Source organism: Drosophila busckii, chromosome 2L (assembly GCF_011750605.1).
Source record: "Drosophila busckii strain San Diego stock center, stock number 13000-0081.31 chromosome 2L, ASM1175060v1, whole genome shotgun sequence".
Taxonomy (NCBI): Eukaryota; Metazoa; Arthropoda; class Insecta; order Diptera; family Drosophilidae; genus Drosophila; species Drosophila busckii.
Genome location: NC_046604.1, coordinates 379,903 through 402,819, shown reverse-complemented (window position 1 = coordinate 402,819; position 22,917 = coordinate 379,903). Strand labels below are relative to the sequence as shown.

The following is a 22,917-nucleotide window of genomic DNA, read 5'->3' as shown; positions in this document are numbered from 1 at the left end:
ACTTGTGGAGGCCGTTCGATTTTTTGGGGCTGCCAACAATATTTTTTCCGAAATTCAAACAGCTGACAGCTCTTTGGAAAATTCGTCAAAGCCGCAGATAATACTTTTGCTTTTGTTTACATTAAGCACAATGGCGCAGCAACCGTTAAGTAACAATATCAATGGAACCACAACGGAAATAATTGACGAAGGCGACTCTGCTGAAGCTTCTCAAAGTACACCCACATTGGTTCTGCGCCTGGAGCATCCGCGGGACAGTCGCAGAGTCGTCTTTCACGAAGGTGTCATAGATAATGAGCATATGAACAAAATGAAATCCAAGTGTAAGTAAACAAAGAGCAGTCAGAATAACTACTAATGAACATAATTACCAACAGGCTGTTGCATATACAAGAAGCCACATGCCTTTGGTGAAAGCTCTTCGGATACTGATGACGAGTGCGAGCACTGTTTTGGCCATCCAGAGGAGCGGAAGAAGAACAAAAAGAAGAAGCACAGCAATGCTACTGCACAGGCGGATGAGCCCTGTTCGTCTACTGAGGCACAGTTGGAACCAAAACAGGCAGACACAGATCCAATTGGATTTATGCCCGATGAGTTGGCAACAAAACCAACACCATAGTTCACACATAACTAATTTTAAATTAAGGTTACAACTTTAAATCTTTTTTATTTAATCAAACATTAACAATTTTTATCAGTTTTGCATCTGCATTAAAAGCTAACACCAAGTTGGGCAGTTTATGTAAATAACGAAAATGTTGCTTGAACAGCTAATTTTTGGGCTTGAGCTCAAAGGATTCGCTGACATTCACGGGTATGTTGTATTCCTTTGCCTGAGCACGCGAGCGCCAAACCTATTAAAAAGAAGAAAATCCAATTAAATTAAATTGAATGCTCCAAGCTCTAAACTCACCTTGATTGTGTAGTCATCGCTGGTGGTGACCAACATTTGGGAGTCGCGCGGATTGAAGGCAACGCTGTTGACAACATCTGTATGCTTAAATTTGGCCAAGCTAATGCCATAATAGCGATCCCACAAATATGCATGCTGATCCTCAGCACCGCTGGCCACATACTCTTCGCACACGTCCAGAAAGATGAAGAAACATTCCGTGCTGGGCGTGTAGGCTTTGTGGGCACGCAGCATATTGCCCACACGCTTGAGTGTCATTAAATCAATCACATGTATGTCAATCTCTTGGGCTATGGGTGGCGGCTCCAAAGGATTCGTAATGATATAGTTTTTAGGCCAGGGACGTGTGTTCACGTACAGATAACGATGATCTGGACTGAGCGACATGCCTATAATATGACCATGCAGATCTATAACTTTGTCTACCTGATCAAAGCGATCCTTGACAGATTCATAGTCCCACCAATCGGGATCGTTGCGTGGCGTCTGCTGTTGCTGCTGCTCGGCAGCGCGCTTGGCAGCAATGCGCTCCTTCAGCGTTGGACCTGGATCCAGTTTTTTGGGGAAGTAAACATTGCGTATGCGCTTAAAGCCAATTTGATGTGGCGTAAAGGTCTTTGAGCCTGTCGAAAATATAAGATACTTGGGCACGCTGTTCTCCATCTCATCAAATTCATCATGAACATCCATGCACGACTCTGACTCGTCCTCCTCCTCTATGTCACCATCTGTAGCCTCAACAGCTGCCTGTCTATATTCCTCTAGATAATGTATAGTTGCATCCGAAGTGTGCCCGGGACGTGCTCGGGACCTGCGCACCTGACTATGCTCGCTTATGTCTGGCAAATAGTTATCTTCCGGCGTAGCGCTGCGCGTGCGCCTCAAGCTGGCAGCATGGGATAGCGGATTGCCGCTGGCCAGCGATGCGCACATGGACGTTGTAGGCTGGTCACTGTTGGTGGCTGCAGCCTGCAGCTGTTGCTGCTGCTGCTCAACTTGCGCCAATGGATCATTAGACTCGTCCAGCCAGGGGCATCTGGCCACCATAATTGCACGCACGGAGCTCGCATTGCGATTGTAGAACTTGTACAATTGACTCATAATTGGCACATGCTCCGAATCAATTTCCTGATTCGCCTTGTTCAGCCAAAGCACCGATGTGCTGACCAAATGCGCCAGCCAGTGCAAGTCTCCCGAGATGAGATACTGATCGCTGAACCAAGTGCCAAATATATCATATGGCCTGTTAACAACGCGACAGCGTAGATGCGACTCTGTCGCGCCAAGATAAAATACGGCTATCTCCCCGGAAGTGCTCTGCAGTGAGCCAAAATGCACGCCGGAGACGAGGAGAAGGGTGTCGCTTTGATTAAACTGCGAGTACTGCGTATACTTCCAACTAAATTGCTTCATGTTGTGCGCATATTTTTCTAAGAATTAAGAAAATACAGAAATTAAATAAAATGAACTGTCTTAAAATTAAGCAAATTATATTGCTTACATTTTAAATAAAAATTTAAAAATAAAAAACCATTCTATTAACGGGATGCCTTAGGGGTTAGGTTTAGGTTAATTTGATTTAGCATTCGGTCATTTATGGTTGATAACTTATGTATCACGTTGTTAAAATGACTAATAAATTTTAAATAATTACAAACAGCTGTTAATATATGCGCAAATAAACGCTATAATTAATTGCGCATTCACTAAAAGCTTTTGTAAAAGTAAAAAAATGTTGATAAGCCTCACCTGTACATGGATGTTGTGCGTTCCAGACAATCACATAGCCATCCTTGGAGCAGGTGGCAAACATTTCGCCATTATGGGCAAAGCTCACATGCAGCACCTGATGTGTATGTCCCTGATTACAATCACTGGTTGGTTCCAGGCGCTGCGCCTGCACAAAGGGTATATGCATACTGAGTCGTTGATACTCGGTACGCCAACTGGTCGCACCTGGTTTCAGCGGTATGCTTGGCGAGGCTCTGAAGTGTTCCTGGAACTTTTGACGCCAGAGCAAATCATCGTTGGAAATGGCATTCCATCGGCGGCAACACATGCCAGCCTGCAACAGATCGTAGGCATCTAGGCGGGCAAAGATTTGCAGCAATGCTGGCTCAGGCAATGCCCACCAGCCATAGTCGTTGTCATCCAGTGCTTCAAAATCTATGCCTGCGGCGACACCAGCTGTGTTTGTTGTATTTACCAATCGGGCCTTCTTGAAGGTCACTTCCATTTGTGCTACAAAATTGTACAACAACCTTAGCCTAGTTACGCTTAACTTCGACGGCTGATGCGGTAATGTTGTACTAATGCTGTGCTTTTTGTGTAATAACTGGTTTACAGTTTGTGCTGTTGTTGTCTTATTTAACGTTATAAATTGAAAATAACTTTCTCCGCTTGTACTGCACACAAATAACAATTCAAACAGCGTCTGGCAACTCCAAATGCAAACAGCTGATTAAACTTGAGATAAAATTGCTCAGCACTGAGTAATTTGAAACTGCGCGCTCAGCTAAAAATGTTGTATAATTATACTATGGTTACATTTAAAGGCAAGCCAATTGAATTATAGCAGTTATACAATGGTTTGCACAATTACTCTTAATATTAAACTGCAATATTTAACTTTCAATTCACGATTTAAATTTTTACCAACGTCTGGCAGCTCTTAAAATAAATTGCTGTTGGTGCTTTCGATAACGATAACTTGTCAGCCTAAGCAATGTGTAATATGTAAACTTTTACATTTGTTTTCAAAACAATAAACAGCTGAGCTGCTACTCACCTCCCACAATGCCGGCAATATGGCGTTTGCATTGCAAAAAAAGGTGAGTGCCGGAGAATATTTGCAGATGCATAATAATAACAATCAATATTGCAGTATGCATACTAAGCTTTGGCGCCACTTCAGCACCAAATCCAAACCAAACGCTGTGGTAATTGCCGCTGCCGTGCGAACGCCAACAAAATTGCCTGGCGGTGCGGCTAAGGGGGAGAAACAATTGGCTGCCTTGATCATAGATGAGTTGGTCAAGCGCACATCCATGCCGCGGGATATATTCAAGCAGTTGATTATGTGCTCGTCCAGTGATGTCGTAAGCGACGACACAATCACACACATGCTCAAAAATTTGGGCTTAAAAAGCTGTGAAGCGCATGCCCTACAGGACAAACAATGCTCGCTCAATGGTTTGCAAATGTCACTGGAAAGATTGCGACAAAATCAAGAGCAGGAGCAATGTATTATATTGGCAGACACACGCGCTAATCTGAAGCAGTCTGATGATCAAATACTACATAGTGAACTAATGACTACAACAGGTTACTTCGGCGGAAAGGCTGCGCAAGAAGCTGGCAATATAGTGCATGCTGGCGCCGCAGCTTTGGCTTTGACAACAACAAAGCTGGCAGAACGATTGGACCTCCAGCCGTTGGCTTTAGTGCGTGAATATCTAGTCGAACATAATGATAAACAGGCTATATATCGCTTAAGTGGCATGGATCCAATTAAATTAACGGATGTGCACAGCTGGCAGCTGGCTATGGAGCAGCAAAGGCAACAAAGGCTGGGCACGTTGGCGAATTTAAAAAGCAACGATGTGAGCATATATGATGTAAACAATATAACTGCCAGCCACTTGCTGACGCACACTGTCCATGCTCTGCCTAATGGCAACAAGGCGTGTGTGGTTATGGAGCAGGAAGGTCGTTGCTTGTTGTTAGTCTTGGAAAAGCTGTAAGTTACTGCAAGCTAAAATCATTCATCAATGTATTAACATTTTAACACTTGCAGCATACCCCAATCCGCTAAGGGGTTGCCACAGCTAACGCTTTATACCAAAGAGCCATGCTCGCTTTGTGATGATCTGACGGCAGAGCTGGAAGAGAAATTTCACGGTGAATTCGAATTGCAAAAGGTCTATATCGATCAGAAAGAGAATGTGCGCTTCTTGCGACTTTTTCGCTTCGATATACCCGTGCTATTCCTCAATGGGCAATTTCTCTGCATGCACAGGCTAAATGAACAACTACTGCGCGAACGACTAGCGGCTTTGAAGAACAATAAGACGGCTTAGACTTTTTAAACAACTGTAGATATATTTAGTTTTAAACGAAATTCACTGTAACGTTTAAAAGATCTCCCCCATGGGTTTGATAGTCAGCTCGTGTATCTGTAAAAGTTTATGAATTATTTAACACTCGCAGGTTTCAGTTATTGGCAAGCTCACCTGCACATGTGGAGGCGAGCGCAGCGCAAAGAGCACCGCATCGGCTATATTAGCTGGCTCCAGCTTGGCCATATCCTTGACATAAAACTGTATCTCCTTGGGAAATATGTTGGTATTCACTGCACCTGGACAAATGCCAGTGACGCGCACCTTGCTCTTGTGCAACTGAAACTCCTGGCGATATGTCTCCGTGAGCGCCGTAATGGCAAACTTGCTAGCCGGATATATATTAAACGAGGGCAGCACATCAATAAAATTCAACACTTGCTGTCCAGCAATGCTGTTAATAATCAGAACATGACCCTCCACATCGCGTTTCTTCATATTGTTAAAAGCCTCTCTTGTGCACCAAATGACGCCCATCACATTAGTGTCAATAACCTCGCGTAGCTTTTGCGTATTCCCCGGGGTAACAAGCTCCGTTTCACGTGTTATGCCCGCATTATTTAGCAACACGTCCGGACCCTCTAGTTCACGTTCTATCCAGTCAAAAGTGCTTAGCACCTGATCCTCATTGGACACGTCACAACGTCGTGCTATAAAGTTTTTTTGCAAATCACTTGGCAGACTTTCACGCAGCTCCTTTAGTTTTTCCTCTCGACGAGCCAAGCCTACTACTCGTAGTCCTGCAGCGATCATGGCACGAGCACAAGCGGCGCCGATACCGCCACTTGCACCAGTTACAACAGCGAGCTTGTTGTGCCACCTTTCCATATTGAAATCCAACTGAATAGAAGCAACCAACGTCGCTCGTAAATCGTGGTGGAGAATCATGTCTATAGTACTTGCTTGGTTTCATTGAACTGTTGCAAATTAGGCTAATCCCCTGTTCGCACAGTGGAAAAATTTGACACAGCTATGGGGCGGCAGCCAATATATGTAAATGTTCCTAAACAACTAAAATTTTTATTGGAAAGAAACGCTAATGCAATTAAGTTATGCTTGAATCAAAGTAACGGCTCCTTATTAACATGTTTTAGTCTTTTTATACTTTTTAGGAGCAACAAGTTAATTTTAAATCACGCGCCAAATTAAGAGCGTTGCCAACTACACTACAGAAAAAAATTTCCATTACGCTTACCTGATATTTGCACTGCATTATAATTTAAACAGGAAATTAACTTATTACGCTATTTACTTACACGAAAACAAAATCATAAAAACGTCCGCGTCAGCGGAGTAAAATAAATTCGGGCGACTTTTGAAAGAACTTATGTACGAATGGCAGCCCTAATTGCGCGTTTGTTGATTACACTGTGTTGGATGCTCGAGCTCGAACACGGATCTCTCGCTCGAACAATGTTTGATCTTCTCACATACACTTTTGGATGTTCGAGCTCAAACACGGATTTCTCGCTCTAACATGTTCGAGCTTCTCACTCGCACTTAGCTCCTCGGAACCGGAACCTGAACAATTTTTTTACTGACAGCTGATAAAATTAATTTCTGGCTAGCCTTATTTTCGACTGAAATAAAATATATATTTACAACGAGCTAAAATGGACTCCTTCAGCAGTAGAAACCGCAATATTGCATTTCTGGTGCTTTGCCTCTGCGCCTGTTATGCGTTGGCCATGGAGGGCGGCAAAGAAATTCCAGCAACGAAATTTGGACAGAGCGTTGCTCCCACGATGACTTTCCTCTATTGGTATGATAATTTATGACTCTAATTATAATAAATATGCTCAAATATGTGGTGTATACCGATATTTAGCTACTCGTGCGGCTATCGCAAGGCCTTTGATGACTATGTGAATATATTGGGCGACAAGTATCCGCAAATAATTGTGCACGGCGGCAACTATGACCCGCCCGGCATGAACTATTATCTTTCGAAGCTGATATTTGCACTCAAAATTATTATTATACTATCTGTGGTGAGCTCTGTATCGCCGTTCACATTCTTTGGGATCAACACGCCCAGCTGGTGGAGCCATTTGCAGTCAAACAAAATCTATGCCTGCATGATGATATTCTTCTTGGGCAACATGATTGAGGGACAGCTTATTTCATCGGGCGCCTTTGAGATAACACTAAACGATGTGCCCGTGTGGTCTAAGCTGGAAACAGGCAAGTTCCCTGCACCGGATGTGCTGTTCCAAATCATCGACAACCAACTACAATTCACCGATAAGGTGCAGGAAAATCCGGACTTTGTTAAATAATAGTAGTGCCAGTCATTACAAGCTAAGGCAGTAGAACAAATCAACACCAAATACAGTGAGGAGAAAAGACACGTGAGAAATACACGATTTAGTTTATAACAATATTTGTCTCAGCATTACGTAAATACTAGTTAAATATGTTTACTCGTAAATATGTTTCACTTTCTTTTTTCCACTCTATTACTATATAACTACTGCTCTTGTATTTGTGTTCGGAAATTGCCCCTCCCCCTTAAACTGTTTAAGTATATAAAATAATGATAATAAATGTGTAACGTCTTTAGGTGCGATGAAGATCTGCAAGTGTTTTATAGCTTATATAAAATTATGTAACTTATTTCACTCTTGTTAATGCAGCTGCAATAAATAAATATTTAAAGGCGTGACCTTTTTTCAGACCAACTAATAAGTAATGAGTTTTTACTGTCGGGTAAAAAGGTTTGCTTAGCACTAAGTCTAAGTCATTAATTATTAAATTTATTGCGCTTTAATAAAAGATAAATACAGTATCTACTATATGTGTAAATTTTATTTATCAAAAACTGGGGTTTGTTTCTTTCGCTTGGTGGTTGTTTGTTATCTTTGTTTTCAAATCCCTACAATATTCAAGATATTCATGAAAAAATATCCAGGGCAGTGCATTATTATGTTATATGTAAATCGGCCTCACCGCTATTTGGTACAATTTGTTTTTTGTTTTTAGTTCGGAGTGACATAAACTTAAGAATTATTTAACTGCTACTTAAGAACTGTAGGTGTTGTAGCGCGGACGCTGGTACTGGCGCCCATAGTGGTATTGATTCTGATTCTGTTGCTGGGCACGCTGTTGATTGCGTAGGTTGGCTGGCGGTGGCTGAACGCGCTGCTGTGTCTGGGAGGCAGTGCGGTATCCTGTCGGTATGCGATAGGCATCCGCAGAGCCAGAGCCAGAGCTCGAGTATCCATTATTTGATCTACCTCCGTTAAATGCGTTGGAACCACCACGCGAACCGGATGATGACCAAGAGCTGAACCCAGAGTTGGATCCAGGGCTCGAGCCAGAGTTAGATCCAAAGCTGAAGCCAGAGCTGGAGCCAGAGTTGGAGCCAGAGCTGGAGCCAAAACTAGAGCCAGAGTTGGATCCAAAGCTGGAGCCAGAGCTAGAGCCCAGAGTTTGAGCCAAAGCTGGAGCCAGAGTTGGACCCGAGGCTTGAGCCAGAGCTGAATGATGATATGGTACGCTCGTGTGTGACATAGCGACGACGACATACAGTACATCTGTAAAATAGGCAATATATATAAGTAAGTTTACTTCTGGAAGCTGCAATTCTAAATATAAAAATTTAAAAATCAATCTTAAAAGTTTTAATAAACACTCGGTGATTTACTTGATCAATTAACATTTTTTTCGTAGGGTGAAATTATGATAGCGTAAACTTACCTGCTGATCTTGCTGGTCTGATCGGCCTTCAGCGTTTGCTGACGCGGCTGCACAAACATATCCTGTTGCTCAATAACGGCCAGCCAGAAAGAGCTGAGCGCATCATAGTAGTTGCAGCGACCATGGCCATGGCATTCAATCACAGGCTGTGCACGGAATTCCTCCAAGCAGGAGCCAGGCGACACCAGATTCTGACCAACGCCACCAGTATTATCCATTGTAGTCTGCAAAATCAAAGGCAATTAGCAACGGCTATTGAGAAAATAATTGCTAAAGCGAACTTACCATGTAATAACTGAAGCCAGTCCACATCTCCTCCCAGCCATTGGGACAGTCCGGAATGGACATGGATTGCGAGTGCAGCGCAATAACTTTGGTTGTTGTTTCGCATACAACGCAGCTAAAAGAAATAAAAAGAATCAAGTCAGTTGCTGTCTTGGCTTAATTGGCTTTGGAATTTGCTAAGCTGCAGCCAAGCTGCAAACCTAACTGGCTACTTACCGTGAAATGTATTTCATCAAATCTCTGGACTGTATGGGCGTCATAGTCATGGGCATAGGTTCAGCGGTGGACAGCCAGAGACTGTCATCGTTGTTCTGCGCATAGTTGCAAACATTATTGAAATCGCAGATCATGTAGGGCATAGTATTGAAGCGCATCAAGCAGGAGCCAGATTGGCCAAGATCCTGACCAACAGAGCGACTGCTGCCGACATTGCCAGAGAGCGAGAAGCCGTCCCATAGCTTGTTTGTGTTCGCCGGACACTCGGGTATATGCACGGATTGCGAGTGGCGTGTAAAGATAAAGCCACGGCTCTTGGGTGGTGGTGGTGGCGGTGCTGGATCACCTTGTTGGCCAGGCTGACCCTGCAGACCCGGGCGACCAGTCAAACCGATTAAGCCGCGCTCACCCATTTCACCTTGGTCGCCATCGGGTCCAGCAAAGCCCATTTCGCCAACGTCGCCGCGATAGCCCATGACGCCCTGTAGACCAATCTCGCCCGCTAAGCCATGTGCGCCTTGATCGCCTTGCTCACCCTTGAAGCCATCCATGCCAGGCTCGCCACGATCACCGGGACGAGCATAGGTGTAGGAATATGTAACGCCGGCTTCACCCTTCTCGCCCATGAGACCATCCATGCCGTCAATGCCGCCCCAGCCGGCATCACCTGTCGGTCCACGTGGACCGCGCTGTCCAACAAAGCCAGTGCGACCTGGACGACCGCTGTAGCCTTGATCGCCCTTCATGCCATCATATCCCTGTGGTCCTTGCTCACCGCGATCGCCCATGTCACCAGTGCGCCCTCGGATAGCCATACCAGCTTCACCACGCTCGCCCTTGCGACCTTCATTACCAATGTCGCCCTTGGGGCCAACCATACCGTGCATTCCATTACGGCCAGGTGCTCCTTGATAGCCAAAGTCACCGTGCTGACCAGGTGGTCCCACGCGCACTGGTCCAGTTGCACCAATTCTGCCATTCAAACCGTATTCGCCTTGCTCGCCAGGTGCGCCCTTGGGACCCGGGCGTCCCGGACGTCCGGGCAGGCCATCGTAGCCAGTGTCGCCTTCCTCGCCGTGCTCTGCAACCAATCTGGCGCCGGGTGGACCGCGCATGCCCTTGTCTCCAAGCATGCCCTTTGGTCCAGGCATGCCATCCATGCCAGATACACCAGCATAGCCAAAATCACCACGAGCGCCGCGTTTGTCCAAATGGACCCATGGAGCCCACTTCACCACTGTCGCCCATAGCGCCCTGATCGCCCATCATCCCGTGATCGCCATCCTCGCCGCGCATGCTTTCAATGTCGACCTCATAGACAATCGGTCCCATTTCACCAACTTCTCCGCGCTCGCCATGCTCACCCTTGTTGCCATTGTCACCATCCAAGCCAGCAAGACCTACGTCACCCTGTAGACCCGGAGCGCCTGGATAGCCAACATCACCGACATCGCCAAAGTCTCCGGGCGAGCCAAGCGGTCCAACGGGTCCAGTTTCACCCTTGCGTCCCATCATGCCAGGACGACCAGCATAGCCAGGCATGCCATCCTCGCCCTGCTCACCCTCCAAGCCAGCAGCACCCATGATGCCAAAATCGCCATGATCACCCTTGAGACCCATTAGGCCGGGCATTCCATTGCGTCCAGGAGCACCAGTTTCACCCTTGCGACCGGTCAGGCCATCGTTGGCGGGCAGTGAATCTCCAGGAGCACCGCGTTGGCCCTTGAAGCCAGGTGCGCCATTATAGCCATGAGGACCTTGCATGCCGTCCACACCCATATCGCCCTTGATGCCGCTGTACGCGGACACGCCCTTAAGTCCCACACGTCCGGACACACCACGATCACCGGGTTGACCCTTCTTGCCGGATAGACCCGGCCTGCCTGGATAGCCAAATGTACCCACCTCACCAGTCATGCCTGCAAAGCAATTGATGCCATTAGCAGCTCGTTGGGATTAGTGGGAAAATACGCACCTTTAAGTCCAAACTCGCCCACAGAACCACGAGCACCAATATCGCCAATGCGTCCATCTGTGCCAATGTCACCGCGATCGCCTGGCTCGCCGGGAATGCCTGCGAGACCTGGTGGTCCTTGCACGCCAGTGTAGCCTGGTGGACCAGCATCACCAACGCGGCCAATGCGTCCGGGATAGCCAATGCTGCCCTTGACGCCACTCCTGCCATACGAGCCATTGAGACCGACCTCACCCTTGGTGCCCTTAACGCCATGCGGCGCAACGCTGCCTGTACGTCCGGGTTCACCTTGTGGACCGGGAGGACCCACAATAATGTCACCACGTTGTCCCTTGTTGCCGGGCAATCCACGCAGACCCCACTGGCCATCGTCGCCCTTCTCACCCTTAATGCCTTTAACTCCGGGTCTGCCTTTAGCGCCTGGATAGCCAAAAGGTCCGGCGTCTCCAACGATGCCCTTGAGGCCAGGTCTGCCGGATACGCCAATCTCGCCGGATAGAATATACTGGCCGGGCTCACCGCGCTGTCCCTTGTAGCCGCCAATGCCGGGTAGACCAGGTGCACCATCCATGCCAGGCTTGCCCGGGCGTCCTTGTGGTCCGTAGTCACCGTTTTCACCCTTGTAGCCCTTGGCGCCGGGAAGACCCTCGAAGACTTCACCGGGTACGCCCATCTCACCAATATCACCCTTTAGACCAGGCTCGCCTCGATGGCCCTTCTGTCCGGCGAAACCAGGCAGTCCGGGATAGCCCTTCTCGCCACGATCGCCCTTGTTTTCAATAATCTCGCCAGGATGCGGCTCACCCTTCTGGCCCTTGAAGCCTTCCGAGCCGACATCACCACGTTCGCCCCTAGATTGCAAATATTTTTACTATGATGCAATGCATCATTATGCATTTACTTACTTTCTGCCATTGTAGCCTGGCTCGCCGGCCAAGTAGACCTTCGGTGTATGCGGAGGAGCACCTGGTCGTCCATCGCGGCCATCAAAGCCTGGCTTGCCATCCTTACCAGGTAAGCCCGCTTCGCCAAAGTCGCCGCGCATACCCTGATCGCCTTTTACGCCAGGCATACCCGGCCAGCCATCAAGACCACGATCACCATCCGCACCTTGATCGCCGCGTCGTCCAGAGTCGCCATCATCGCCGGAGTCTGGCTTACGCTGGCTGCCGCCTTCCACTATAATACCCTTGCGACCTGGCATACCAGGCGGACCGTGCTCTCCAGGAATACCCGCTGTGCCGGGCAAGCCCTTGTGTCCCACCTTTCCGGGATGGCCGCGCTCGCCCTTAGGACCACGCGGACCAGTCAAACCCATGCGACCACGTGCGCCGTGGTCACCCGGATAGCCGTCATCACCGAATATGCCTTTGATGCCACGTGGTCCGGCGCTGCAAATGCCGCAGTCATCCCCACGCAAGCCCTTGTCACCGGGAAAACCGCGGAAACCAGGACGTCCATCAAAGCCAGGACGACCACGCTTGCCGGGCGGACCTTGTGAGCCGGCTGGTCCGACAATATTGAAGCCCTCACCTGGCAGACCTTTGTCACCAGACAGACCCATTTCACCACGATCACCGCGATAGCCATCGGCGCCAGGCAAGCCGTGCTGACCCGGCTGACCCTTGGGGCCGTACAAATTGCGTCCGGAATCGCCCTGCAGACCAACGCGTCCGGGTGGACCAGCATCGCCAGCAGGTCCCTGTGGACCAGGCAGACCAATCAAACCATAATCGCCTTCATCGCCCTTCTCGCTGCGTCCGGGCGGACCGCGATTGCCGCTGAGCCCCTGCTCACCAGGCGGACCGGGTGGTCCCTGCTGACCTCGGCGTCCTGGTTTGCCGGGTATGCCATTCAAACCTGGTGGACCATTGGCGCCAACATCACCTTGAGGGCCAATTGGGCCGGGCAGTGACTTGTCCAAGCTGGGATCGTAAATACCCTTGGGACCAGCTGGTCCCTGTACGCCAGGCATGCCCGGAAAGCCATCTTCGCCACGCTCTCCGTTCTGACCATCCTCGCCATCTAAGCCATTGTAGCCAGGTGCGCCTTTAATGCCCTTGTCACCTGGACCACCAGCCAGACCATCGCGACCTGGCTTTCCACGCTCGCCGCGCTCACCAGTGTCACCACGTGAGCCAGGGAAACCATTGCGTCCAATTGGGCCTATCTCACCCTGCGGACCACGTAGACCCCTGCGGCCTTTTGGTCCTGTTGGGCCCTTGTAGCCCTTAAGCGAATCATCGTATATTAGCTTGCCAGGCTCACCCTCACCAGGCTCACCCTTGTCGCCCATGATGCCTTGTAGTATGGGTCCACTTTCAATGGTGCCCATTTCACCTTTGAAGCCCATTTCACCCATATCACCCTTGGTGCCTTCAATGCCGGCAAAGCCAATGTCACCTTTGTAGCCTGTGGGGCCCATGAAGCCAGGTTGACCATCAGTGCCGTCTGGACCGCGCTCACCGCGACTGCCCTTGGTGCCCTTGGAGTTGATGCCGCCCTCGCCTGCATCTCCCTGAGCGCCAGGTGCGCCGGGCTTGCCCATAGGTCCACGTAGTCCATTCTCACCGGGGCCACCCGCAGGTCCCTGCTGGCCAGGACGACCATCGCAACCATCAATGCCGCGTGGACCCGACGTGCCATCCTCTCCAGGATGACCCTGTTATTGAAGCACATAAGTAACGCGCATAGGCTAAAATAATTGCTTACTTACGCGTGCGCCTGGAAAGCCCGTCTCACCTTGTGGTCCAGCATCGCCCTAAAGAGAAAACAATTAATAAGCTAGTGGATTGGGATTGGTGAGATAAAGAGCTTACGCGATGTCCCTTATCTCCCTGTTCGCCATATTCGCCAAAGTCGCCCTTTTCGCCAAAGTAGCCAGGCGGTCCAAATGGTCCCATATCACCAGGTGGACCCTCACGTCCGGGCACGCCCGCAAAGCCAATCGAGCCAATGCGTCCCTTGATGCCCTTGCAATCGCATAGCGTCGTATTACAGTCCTGCAAATAAATATACGCACACCCATAATATCAATCTTTGATTCGCCAAATGAGTGTTGATTGCTATTGATTAACGTGGCTTCTATAAATATTTGTTCAATCAGTGCAATGTGTGTCGTTAGCTTATTGAATTTCTATAAAAATATTCGCTTGCTTCCTGAACTTCTAATATTGATCGATTTTAAATTTCATGCTCATCAAGCAGACAGTCTTTTAATTTAATTCTTGCAAAGCTATTGAAATGCCTTGATTAAAAATTATATTTTTATATAACAAAATTTCTTACTTATCGCCTAAGCAAAAAATAGTTTTCTGTATAAAAGTTTTCATAAAACACAATTTAAAATAAAAAAAATGATATTTATATATATTATAATAACTTTTATAAATAGATAAATAACATTCAGACAGGTTTAAATAAAAAAAAGCTGGAAATGAATTAATTTACTCTATAAAAGTTTTTAGAACATCAATCGGAATTTCTGCTTAGAAATTTGAATCAATAAATTTTATTTCAATGTTTTTAGCAATTTGTGCTTGTTTAGTATACAAAATCATAAAATATAAATTCATTTACTCCATAAAAGTTAAAAAAAAAACATCAATCAGCAATTTAAATCAATAAATTCTATTCCAAATGCAAACAGCAAATTCTTATTTATTTTACTAGCAATTTATGCTTGTTTAGTACATAAAGTAATCAAATTTTTTAAGCTGCAAGCTATTAACGCACTTAATGCTTTATGCACTTGAGATATTTTCTGCTTTTTTAGTATTAGTCATAAGAATAACAGAATGCTCTAAACCGAACACTTGCAACATGCCAAGTTGCAACTAAAAATTGTTCGCTTTAATTGTTGAATTTCCGTTTTGCAATGAGATAATCTTCTATGTGAGTTAGACGTTGTATTGATGTTATTCGTATTGTTGTTATTGCTCATGATGTTTATTTGTTGTGCAAGCGCATAGAACACGGTCACTGAAGCGCTTAGGGTTAACAACTATGCGGCTGCAACTTAATGTTGCAAGCACATGTATAAAAATAGATTCATCTATATATGCATCTATTGTTTGTGTGGTTAAGTAAATGCAACTAAACGTTGTAAACATCCTTAATTTGTTGTTTTGAGCTATGCCCAATTATTAATAGAATTGACATAATTTCGCCAAGTTAAAAATCTAAATTTATTGCCATGTCCATTAAAATGACTTTGAGCATCGTTGGGGCTGTCTCAAAAAAATTTCAACTGAAATTAAAAAAATAAAAAAGGAAACCTCGCCGCCACATGTTGCACGCATGTTTCATGTTTAATGTTTGCAACCCGGGTAAAATTAGTGTCAAATATTTGCCTTGCTAATTTTACGAACAATATTTTTGTTTAGTACGGCAAACTAATAAATATGTTTAGGCCAAAATTTTTCGCCGGTGCACTCAATCAGAATCTTTTCTAATCAAAAGTTCAAAGCACCACACAGTGTAACTTCCAAGAAAAGTGCGCTTGCTCGAGAGATCAAACCATCTGTTAACTAAATATGCAAAGCGTACAAGAAAATGAAAAACACACAAATCCAGAACGTTAAACATAAACAATTCAACGTTGTGGTAAACCAGAAAATTTGTTTTTCAATAAAAGCCAAAGAAACCGAATAAAAACGAGTGTACAAAAATAAAATTCACAATGCATATGGCAGGTGTATGTTACTTAGGTGGGTGGGGCTAGCTGCTGCTTGGCATAGTTAGTAGCGCTAAACTATTGCACTCAATATCTGGAAAATGTATGCACTCTATGGTGTATACATATAAATATGTGCCAAATTATTGAAAGAAAAAAAATACAAAAAAAATGTTTGTACGAAATGCATTTTGAAATCATTGTTGGAGTAAAAGATTTAATTCCAAAACTCTTTTGGGCATGTCTATGCTATAGACTAATATAAATTTAATTTATAATTTAGACTAATTATTTATACTGACCCAATAGCACTGTAGTTTATTTTTTGCTATAAAAAACTATATAAATCAAAATTGCTAATTATATTCTAAATTATTTAAGGCTAATTTATATAAAATACAAAATTCCATCATAACTATTTATAGTTATCACTGATTTATAGTTTTTTTTTTAATAAACCACCATGTGAATCTTCCCGTGTTTCCCAACTTGTAATTATTTGTAGAGCTCTTGTGTATCAGTTTACATTGGTACACGCTTATTGAACAAAGTCTTTAATTACACGCATTCTTTCAATTGAAAAGTTGGCAATCAAAACCCAGCCATAAATTTCGAATTTCATTCAATCAATAGCAAGCAGCAGCAGCTTGCAAAATTTTCAAAATTCAAATAATAATGTATGTAACTTTTTTTTGGCATTTATAATTTGCCCGTAACACGTTTGCAAAGTGACAACGCTGCAGTTTCCTTGAACTTGACACTGTCCAAGCAACAGACAAAAATATATAACAAATGCACAAATACTACAGATATATATATATAAGTATGCACATTTAGGGGCACAGCGCAAACAAGTGTCGCTGTTAGTTTTTATGTATGTGCACAAAAAAAAATTGTAATAAAACAAATGAGCGCGCAATAGCAACGACACATGTATGGCCTGGTTTAAGCGCTATATAACGATCACAACATAGTCGTATATATGCATATATATATGACCGATTTTATGCGCACGTCAGCAAGGAAACAGAGACATGCAAAAAAGAAAAAAAAAAAAAAGAATTCCAAAAACAAAAATCGTTTGGGAACTTACGAAAATTGGTTAATGCTTATAGGCACGCGTGTGTGCTAGGGGAATTCAGATTGAGCAGGTTAGGTATAGCTATAAATCAATATAATATAAATATACGACGTCAGACTGCAGCTGATTGGGCGCATTCATTCATTTTATAGACTTATTTTGTGTGCTGTATATTTATTTTAATTTTTAATATAAACTAATTTTGTATATTTTATGCTATAAAAACTATTTAATAAATTCAATTGAAATATATAACTATTTTTTACAGGCAGTTAGTTTAGCAGCAGTGTTGCAATCACACAAAAGCTGATTGCTACATACCTCAGAATATTATAACCTAATTTTGTATATTTAATATTTATTTTATATTTTGTACAGCAGCAAAATTACCTGCAGTCTGGCAAGCATACAAAAGCTGACTGCTATGCCACAGTTCAAGTCAGACTGCAAGCTGAGCGATTCATACGCGAAATGTATGTCAGTAGCTCACTTGAGCGCATTTACACATGTTAAAGTCAATTGTATGATCTCTTTTCGCACTGTGCACGACATCGCATCATCAGCATCAGTTACAGTTTAAGGTCAAAGTTGCACAGCTTCCCTCACCGGAATTGCATGAGCATATGTGCATCTCTATATATAAAGCAGTGTCAATTGCTGCTAAAGCCACCCACGCTAATCGTTTTACACGGCGCATAGACAATTTGTGGATTGTAAGTGGTGCAATATTCTGCCTTAGAAGTGGGCCAAAGCAGTGAAATAAAATTGTATTATCGCTTGGTGGTGCACGTGTTTGTCGCAGTACATTGGCCTAACTCTTATCCAGCGTTAAGTTTGTCCCTGAAGGTTTCTAATGTCAGCCACTGGAATTCATAAACTTCCATTGAATTAACAACATTATGTTAGCGATACAAAAAGCGTCGAGCTCAGCAAATTATTATAAGGCAAATTATAACCCAGGCATGACTTAAAAAGCTTAACTTAGTGAGATCTGAGGCATTTAGAGCGTAGTCTCGGGCTGTGCTAATCTGCGCACACAAGATGGCGACTAAGCGGCCCGGATGTGGCACAGAAATAAAAAAAAATATATACAAAAATACTAAATGAAAGAATAAAACGAAAACTGACATGCTATATAGTACACACACATATATATAAAAACATATGCATATATGTAATAAATCTTGGCTGATAAGCAAACAGCAGACAAGCTATGCGCTGACAATTTTTTTTGCGCTTGGCATTTTAATTAATTTATTTTAATTTGGCATCAAATTATACACTCCAAATAAAAATATGCATGTATGCGTGATTGGCTTATATAATAAATACGAATACATACAAAGGGGTTATCTGTCGCTTCAATTTCAATGCAAACTCTTTGTTGGAGCTACTGAACCACTTGGCATAGCAGCAATTGATGTCCTGGCAATTGAGCGTGCGTCAAAGCCGACCCAGTTTCTATAAACGATCTTAAAAAAATGCAGCACGCGCCATCAATCAACATTTGATGTTGCACTGCCCGAGCTATTGCAATTGCCAAGTGTCTAGAGTTGTTAAGCATCAACTATGCGATACTCTATATATAAATCAAATAGCAAGCAACACAAATTGCTTGCTTTAATTTTAAAGCATTAGCAAAACTTTAGCTTTATTATGCCAATTTAAAAATATAATATTTACAATCAAACAGCACAATTTACTTTATTAAATTGTATTTTAGTTTTATATAACATTTTTCAATTGTTATGCAGCCTGCTTTAGTTTATGTTTATAGAGTATTGCTCTCTATATGAAAAGTTATATGGAACAACATATGAGCGGCGTGTGATTGACATGAAAATTCAGGCCCACACACACACTCACACACACAGACACACATATAGTTTTACTCGAAAGCATAATGCATGCACATCTGGACTATAGACTTATTGTTATTGTTGTTGCGCTCTTGCAGCATGACATCATTTTTGACATCATAAAGAAGCGTCAAAAGAAAAAGAAATTAAAAAAGAAAAGAAAAAAAATCTGCACTGGCTCATTGTGAACATAAAGATTCTGATTCGCAACACGACCCACACACACACACACACACACCCATAGACTTTGATGCTAAAATTGAAGCTCGTTCAGTTTGTAAATTACAGTTGATGGTTTGTTATTTGCATTGCACAATGCATAATTGTTTAGACAAACGGCTGACAGATGATAATTAATTGCCTCGCACTTAAATTAACTGACAGCTGCAGTGGCTGTCAAACCAACAGTCCTAGTTTGATAAGCCTAATGTTATTATTAAATTAGTTATTTTTAATAAGATTCAGCAAATCCCACACGCATGAGTTCAAGGTCTATATCAGTATCGTTTCCATTGCCTTATCATCAAGCTGTTAATCTTTGTGCTCACATAAGTTTTCGAGCAATCAAAAAACTATTTGAAATCCAAGCAAATTATTTATTTTTGGCCATGACGTTATACATCAGTTCATATATAGTATATACATGCAATCTCTTTAATGAATTGAAATTTCAAAAAAAAATGCCTGCAACTAAATAAAACTGATAGCAATAATAACAAGTACAACAAGCAACAGTGACTGAGTCTGTGAGATGCCTGATAACCCAATTTCTTACGCTTAAGCGCAACAGCAACAACAATATCAAATAATCGCTTTAATTTAAGCATTTGTTCACACTGCTTCACTTTTGCTAAATGCTTGGCTGCTATATCATCACTCATACGGCATGTTGTTCATATCTGTGAGCAACTGAGAGCGAGAGAGGCGCATGCACACTTCGCATAATTTCCGCATTCAGTTGCAGATAAATAAATAATTGAGTCAAATTGAAATGCAACTCGCCAAACAATTTTCCAAGACGCACACAAATAAACTTCAGACATAAAGAAAGTCGAGTGTTCTTACACTTTGATGAGAGCGGAGCACAGAGCATGCGGTAGGTGGAAGAGACTCCGCTATGTCTACAGCAGTCCACTGATTTATGGTCAGCCAAAGGACTGAAGCTAGCGTCTGGGACAGCGCTCTGCTAAATGCCTTTAGCATAAACAAAGCCCAGCCAATTCATATGGGCTATCGAATGAAATATGAAGAAGCAGCACAACATCAATAACAGCAGCAGCAGCCCCCCCCCCAACAACAACAACAAACTTTTCAATTCCAATTTGAAATGAGGCAGAGCGTCAAAGACAGCCGCAGCTGCGTTGCTGCCCCCGGCTGCTCCTCTGCTGCAGCAATCACTTGAGCTGCTAATTGTCGGCGGCAGACGCACACACACACACATAGAGTTAGACAGAGAGAGAGCACTGTTTGTGGCATAAAGTCTTGGGCTGTGAATAAGTAATTTCCATATAAAAATGCATTCGAATTTGTTTCAGCGTTGAACTTTTTTTTAAACACAGATCATGCAGTCAGTGGCTGCTGCGCTGATAAAGTATTTATCAAAAATTCATTCATTGAAAGCCAATCTGCCATACACGCGCACACGCACACACACACATACTCTTACACTTGTTGCGCTCAGCGCGCTCTTAAATATAGCAGCGCGCTCTCTTGGTTTGCGCTTGCTCTTTGCTTGACTGCAAAGTTTGCTTACAATTGACGGAAAAGGAAATTGCATGACTGTTAAATGTAGCGCAGCAAAATATTATAAGCTAATTCAAAATGCAAACACACATATTAGCATACATATATAAATAAATATTTGTTATATATGTTTTAATTTGCCTTTATAAATTCTTTACAGTTTCACAAGCAGTGAGCTGTTCAAACTGCAAGTCTCTCAGACCAAACAGTAGCATCAATCAGGTTCTTAACGTTTTTGTGGTTTGGCATACTCTACACTCAACTAAGCTACGTTAACTTAAATGCATTAAACTTATTGCATTGTTATTATAAAGTATTAGTTATTGGTTATGCCTTTACTTTCTTATTGCCACTACAGTTGTAAGCCACAAGACTTTGACGCTCTCACTCCAGAGTCGGCAAATTGCCAGTTAAAGTTCCATGGCATTGACCACGTAACCGAGTGCGAAAATAAGTTGGTATCAAATTACGCAGCTTCGCAAATGGGTTCAGCGCTAAACACGTGATGTTATAGTTTGTCTGCATTTTTTCATATTTTTTGATACATTTATAATTTTATTTGTAGCGCTGGCTTGGCTAGCTAGCAAAAGTCATGCTTAGGCGATAGCCTCTGGCGTTGGTGACACTTTCGAGATTCTATTTTGAAATTTCGTTTCCATAAGTGTCGCAATCAGCAAGACAGTGAGCTCTATGTATGCTATCAAGCGCCAATGCCGCCAACATAGCAATAGACCTAATTAAATTTTGTACGATTCTCTACTCGATTTGAATAATTCAACAGATTGTATTTGGTTTGCAGCTTCAGTAAGCAGCGATAAGCAAATAAGCAGCATATTTGAAGAAAATCAAACATGATGAAATGAGTTTTATTTCAGACTTGGCTTTAGGCATTTAAAATGCGCATTTAAGGTTTATCAGCAAGAGCAAAACTAAACGGAAATAAACTATATTTAATACATTATATAAAACGCATTTTAATGCACGACTTTGTAGCATATAAAATTGTATAGCATAGCTCAAGGGGCAAGTTAGGAAATAATTTGTATTTGGTAAAGTTTTGATAGCTTTAATTTATATTTAGAAAATTTAAAGCGATAATTTGTCTAACGTTTTAAATAATTTTAAGGCCCAATTACTAACCGGAAATATTCAATGGCAAATGTACAAATACAATACACAGCCTAATTGAACTTTTTTTTTTTTTTGTAGACGCCTCTGAGGTTATCAATATTTGTTAAGCACGCGTTAACCTATGCTACCCCAGCATATAAACAAAGATTGCCAAATCTCTCATTCGGAATTATCTACGATGACATAATAGCACTAAAAATGACATTAAGTAAACTCACAGCAGAGTCAAGCATAGATCAAGGAACTCGCGACTAAAAGCAAACAGCAATAATAATAATAACAGCAACAACAACAACAACTATTGCTCTTTAGGTTTATCAAGTGTAAGGCTTAAGAGTTGCAACCGGAAATATAATAAGAGTATGGGAAAGTGTTCGGGGGGAAATATCGTTGAATGATTAAATGCAACAATGCTGACCTAATTTTTAGTTCTAAGTAAATATATATATGGTTTTCCTGCTGATTAAATGCAGCATCAGCTGTCAGCTGACAGTTTGACAAGCATTGCTACATAATAATTTTATAAAGTATTTTGTACTTACCTTTGCCTGCGCAAAGGACACCACGCTGGCGCAGATAATAACCACGCCGAGCGCACCCGAGAGACCCGCTAGATCTCTGGGCAACATCATGGTCCAAAGCCTAAGACCACACAAATCTCGTACTGTAGCTGGACAAAATTAAAATGTCACTGCGTTAAACACACACCGAACTGCGAAATATATAAACATTGAGAATTGACGTTTTAGTGAATTATATTGACAAAATATATTTTTGTTACAAAAACACAATTAATAACCGTTCATATAATGAAATTTATATATGCTTTAATTTATACAATTTTTTTTAGCGAGTCTATTGGCAGCAGCTTGGCAAAAACTAACACAATATACTGGATGCGTGCGGGCTCGCCACTTGATTTGCTGTGCTGCTGCGTTCGTCCGGCACAACACACTCCCCACATGTGGAGATCGTCAAGCGTTCAAAGTGTTACTAAAATCGGGCGGCACAAAAGAAATTCGAATTCGTTGCCGCATGCTGTAGACGCTCGTTAGCGATCGGCTCGGCTTCGGCGCACGCACACACTCGCAGTCAAATGTTTCAATGTATTAGGGCAGCAAGTGAGCGTGGAGCATGGAGCGTGCAGCATATTGGCTGGGGAGGTAGGGAGGTGGTGGTGCTCAGGCTGTTGGGTGGGCCTGCTTTTGAATTTAGCACT

The 22,917-nt window shown here is 43.4% G+C and overlaps 6 protein-coding genes across 6 annotated transcripts; 3 read left to right on the top strand and 3 right to left on the bottom strand.

The window, feature by feature from the left end:
* The first annotated feature begins 45 nt into the window (after positions 1 to 45).
* On the top strand, positions 46 to 759 carry LOC108608212 (type 1 phosphatases regulator ypi1). Its single transcript, XM_017999487.1, has 2 exons — positions 46 to 323; positions 378 to 759. Exons 1-2 carry the CDS (start codon positions 131 to 133, stop codon positions 620 to 622), a joined length of 438 nt encoding a protein of 145 aa, XP_017854976.1. The 5' UTR covers positions 46 to 130; the 3' UTR covers positions 623 to 759.
* Positions 751 to 3,336, bottom strand: LOC108608210 (F-box/WD repeat-containing protein 5). The gene is made up of 3 exons (XM_017999485.2): positions 2,666 to 3,336; positions 917 to 2,346; positions 751 to 857 (listed from the first exon to the last, which is right to left on the bottom strand). The coding sequence occupies exons 1-3, from the start codon at positions 3,150 to 3,152 to the stop codon at positions 774 to 776; spliced, it is 2,001 nt and encodes a 666-aa protein (XP_017854974.1). The 5' UTR covers positions 3,153 to 3,336; the 3' UTR covers positions 751 to 773.
* Positions 3,337 to 3,620: 284 nt separating this feature from the next.
* Positions 3,621 to 5,084, top strand: LOC108597436. Its single transcript, XM_017983998.2, has 3 exons — positions 3,621 to 3,747; positions 3,801 to 4,655; positions 4,713 to 5,084. Exons 1-3 carry the CDS (start codon positions 3,713 to 3,715, stop codon positions 4,993 to 4,995), a joined length of 1,173 nt encoding a protein of 390 aa, XP_017839487.1. The 5' UTR covers positions 3,621 to 3,712; the 3' UTR covers positions 4,996 to 5,084.
* Positions 5,010 to 6,030, bottom strand: LOC108597443 (farnesol dehydrogenase). The gene is made up of 2 exons (XM_017984010.2): positions 5,149 to 6,030; positions 5,010 to 5,091 (listed from the first exon to the last, which is right to left on the bottom strand). The coding sequence occupies exons 1-2, from the start codon at positions 5,920 to 5,922 to the stop codon at positions 5,050 to 5,052; spliced, it is 816 nt and encodes a 271-aa protein (XP_017839499.1). The 5' UTR covers positions 5,923 to 6,030; the 3' UTR covers positions 5,010 to 5,049.
* A 541-nt stretch (positions 6,031 to 6,571) lies between these two features.
* Positions 6,572 to 7,607, top strand: LOC108607938 (thioredoxin reductase-like selenoprotein T homolog CG3887). Its single transcript, XM_017999055.1, has 2 exons — positions 6,572 to 6,796; positions 6,863 to 7,607. The coding sequence occupies exons 1-2, from the start codon at positions 6,648 to 6,650 to the stop codon at positions 7,311 to 7,313; spliced, it is 600 nt and encodes a 199-aa protein (XP_017854544.1). The 5' UTR covers positions 6,572 to 6,647; the 3' UTR covers positions 7,314 to 7,607.
* Positions 7,608 to 7,824: 217 nt separating this feature from the next.
* On the bottom strand, positions 7,825 to 22,676 carry LOC108607937 (collagen alpha-1(IV) chain). Its single transcript, XM_017999054.2, is given in 12 exon segments — positions 7,825 to 8,461; positions 8,463 to 8,570; positions 8,734 to 8,957; positions 9,019 to 9,133; positions 9,235 to 10,439; positions 10,441 to 11,153; positions 11,210 to 12,060; positions 12,115 to 13,871; positions 13,926 to 13,970; positions 14,029 to 14,211; positions 22,241 to 22,410; positions 22,583 to 22,676. Coding segments are annotated over 11 exon segments (5,697 nt in total). The 5' UTR covers positions 22,331 to 22,410; positions 22,583 to 22,676; the 3' UTR covers positions 7,825 to 8,055.
* Positions 22,677 to 22,917: the final 241 nt, after the last annotated feature.

Coding starts and splice junctions, on each gene's coding strand:
- LOC108597436 (XM_017983998.2), top strand. CDS start 3,713: ATGCCGGCAATATGGCGTTTGCATTGCAAAAAAAG. Junction 3,748..3,800: donor CGTTTGCATTGCAAAAAAAG/GTGAGTGCCGGA, acceptor TCAATATTGCAG/TATGCATACTAAGCTTTGGC. Junction 4,656..4,712: donor TTGTTAGTCTTGGAAAAGCT/GTAAGTTACTGC, acceptor TAACACTTGCAG/CATACCCCAATCCGCTAAGG.
- LOC108607938 (XM_017999055.1), top strand. CDS start 6,648: ATGGACTCCTTCAGCAGTAGAAACCGCAATATTGCATTTCTGGTGCTT. Junction 6,797..6,862: donor ACGATGACTTTCCTCTATTG/GTATGATAATTT, acceptor ACCGATATTTAG/CTACTCGTGCGGCTATCGCA.
- LOC108597443 (XM_017984010.2), bottom strand. CDS start 5,922: ATGATTCTCCACCACGATTTACGAGCGACGTTGGTTGCTTCTATTCAG. Junction 5,092..5,148: donor GCTCGCCTCCACATGTGCAG/GTGAGCTTGCCA, acceptor AAACTTTTACAG/ATACACGAGCTGACTATCAA.
- LOC108608210 (XM_017999485.2), bottom strand. CDS start 3,152: ATGGAAGTGACCTTCAAGAAGGCCCGATTGGTAAATACAACAAACACA. Junction 2,347..2,665: donor CGCACAACATCCATGTACAG/GTGAGGCTTATC, acceptor CTTAATTCTTAG/AAAAATATGCGCACAACATG. Junction 858..916: donor GCGATGACTACACAATCAAG/GTGAGTTTAGAG, acceptor TCTTTTTAATAG/GTTTGGCGCTCGCGTGCTCA.
- LOC108608212 (XM_017999487.1), top strand. CDS start 131: ATGGCGCAGCAACCGTTAAGTAACAATATCAATGGAACCACAACGGAA. Junction 324..377: donor GAACAAAATGAAATCCAAGT/GTAAGTAAACAA, acceptor AATTACCAACAG/GCTGTTGCATATACAAGAAG.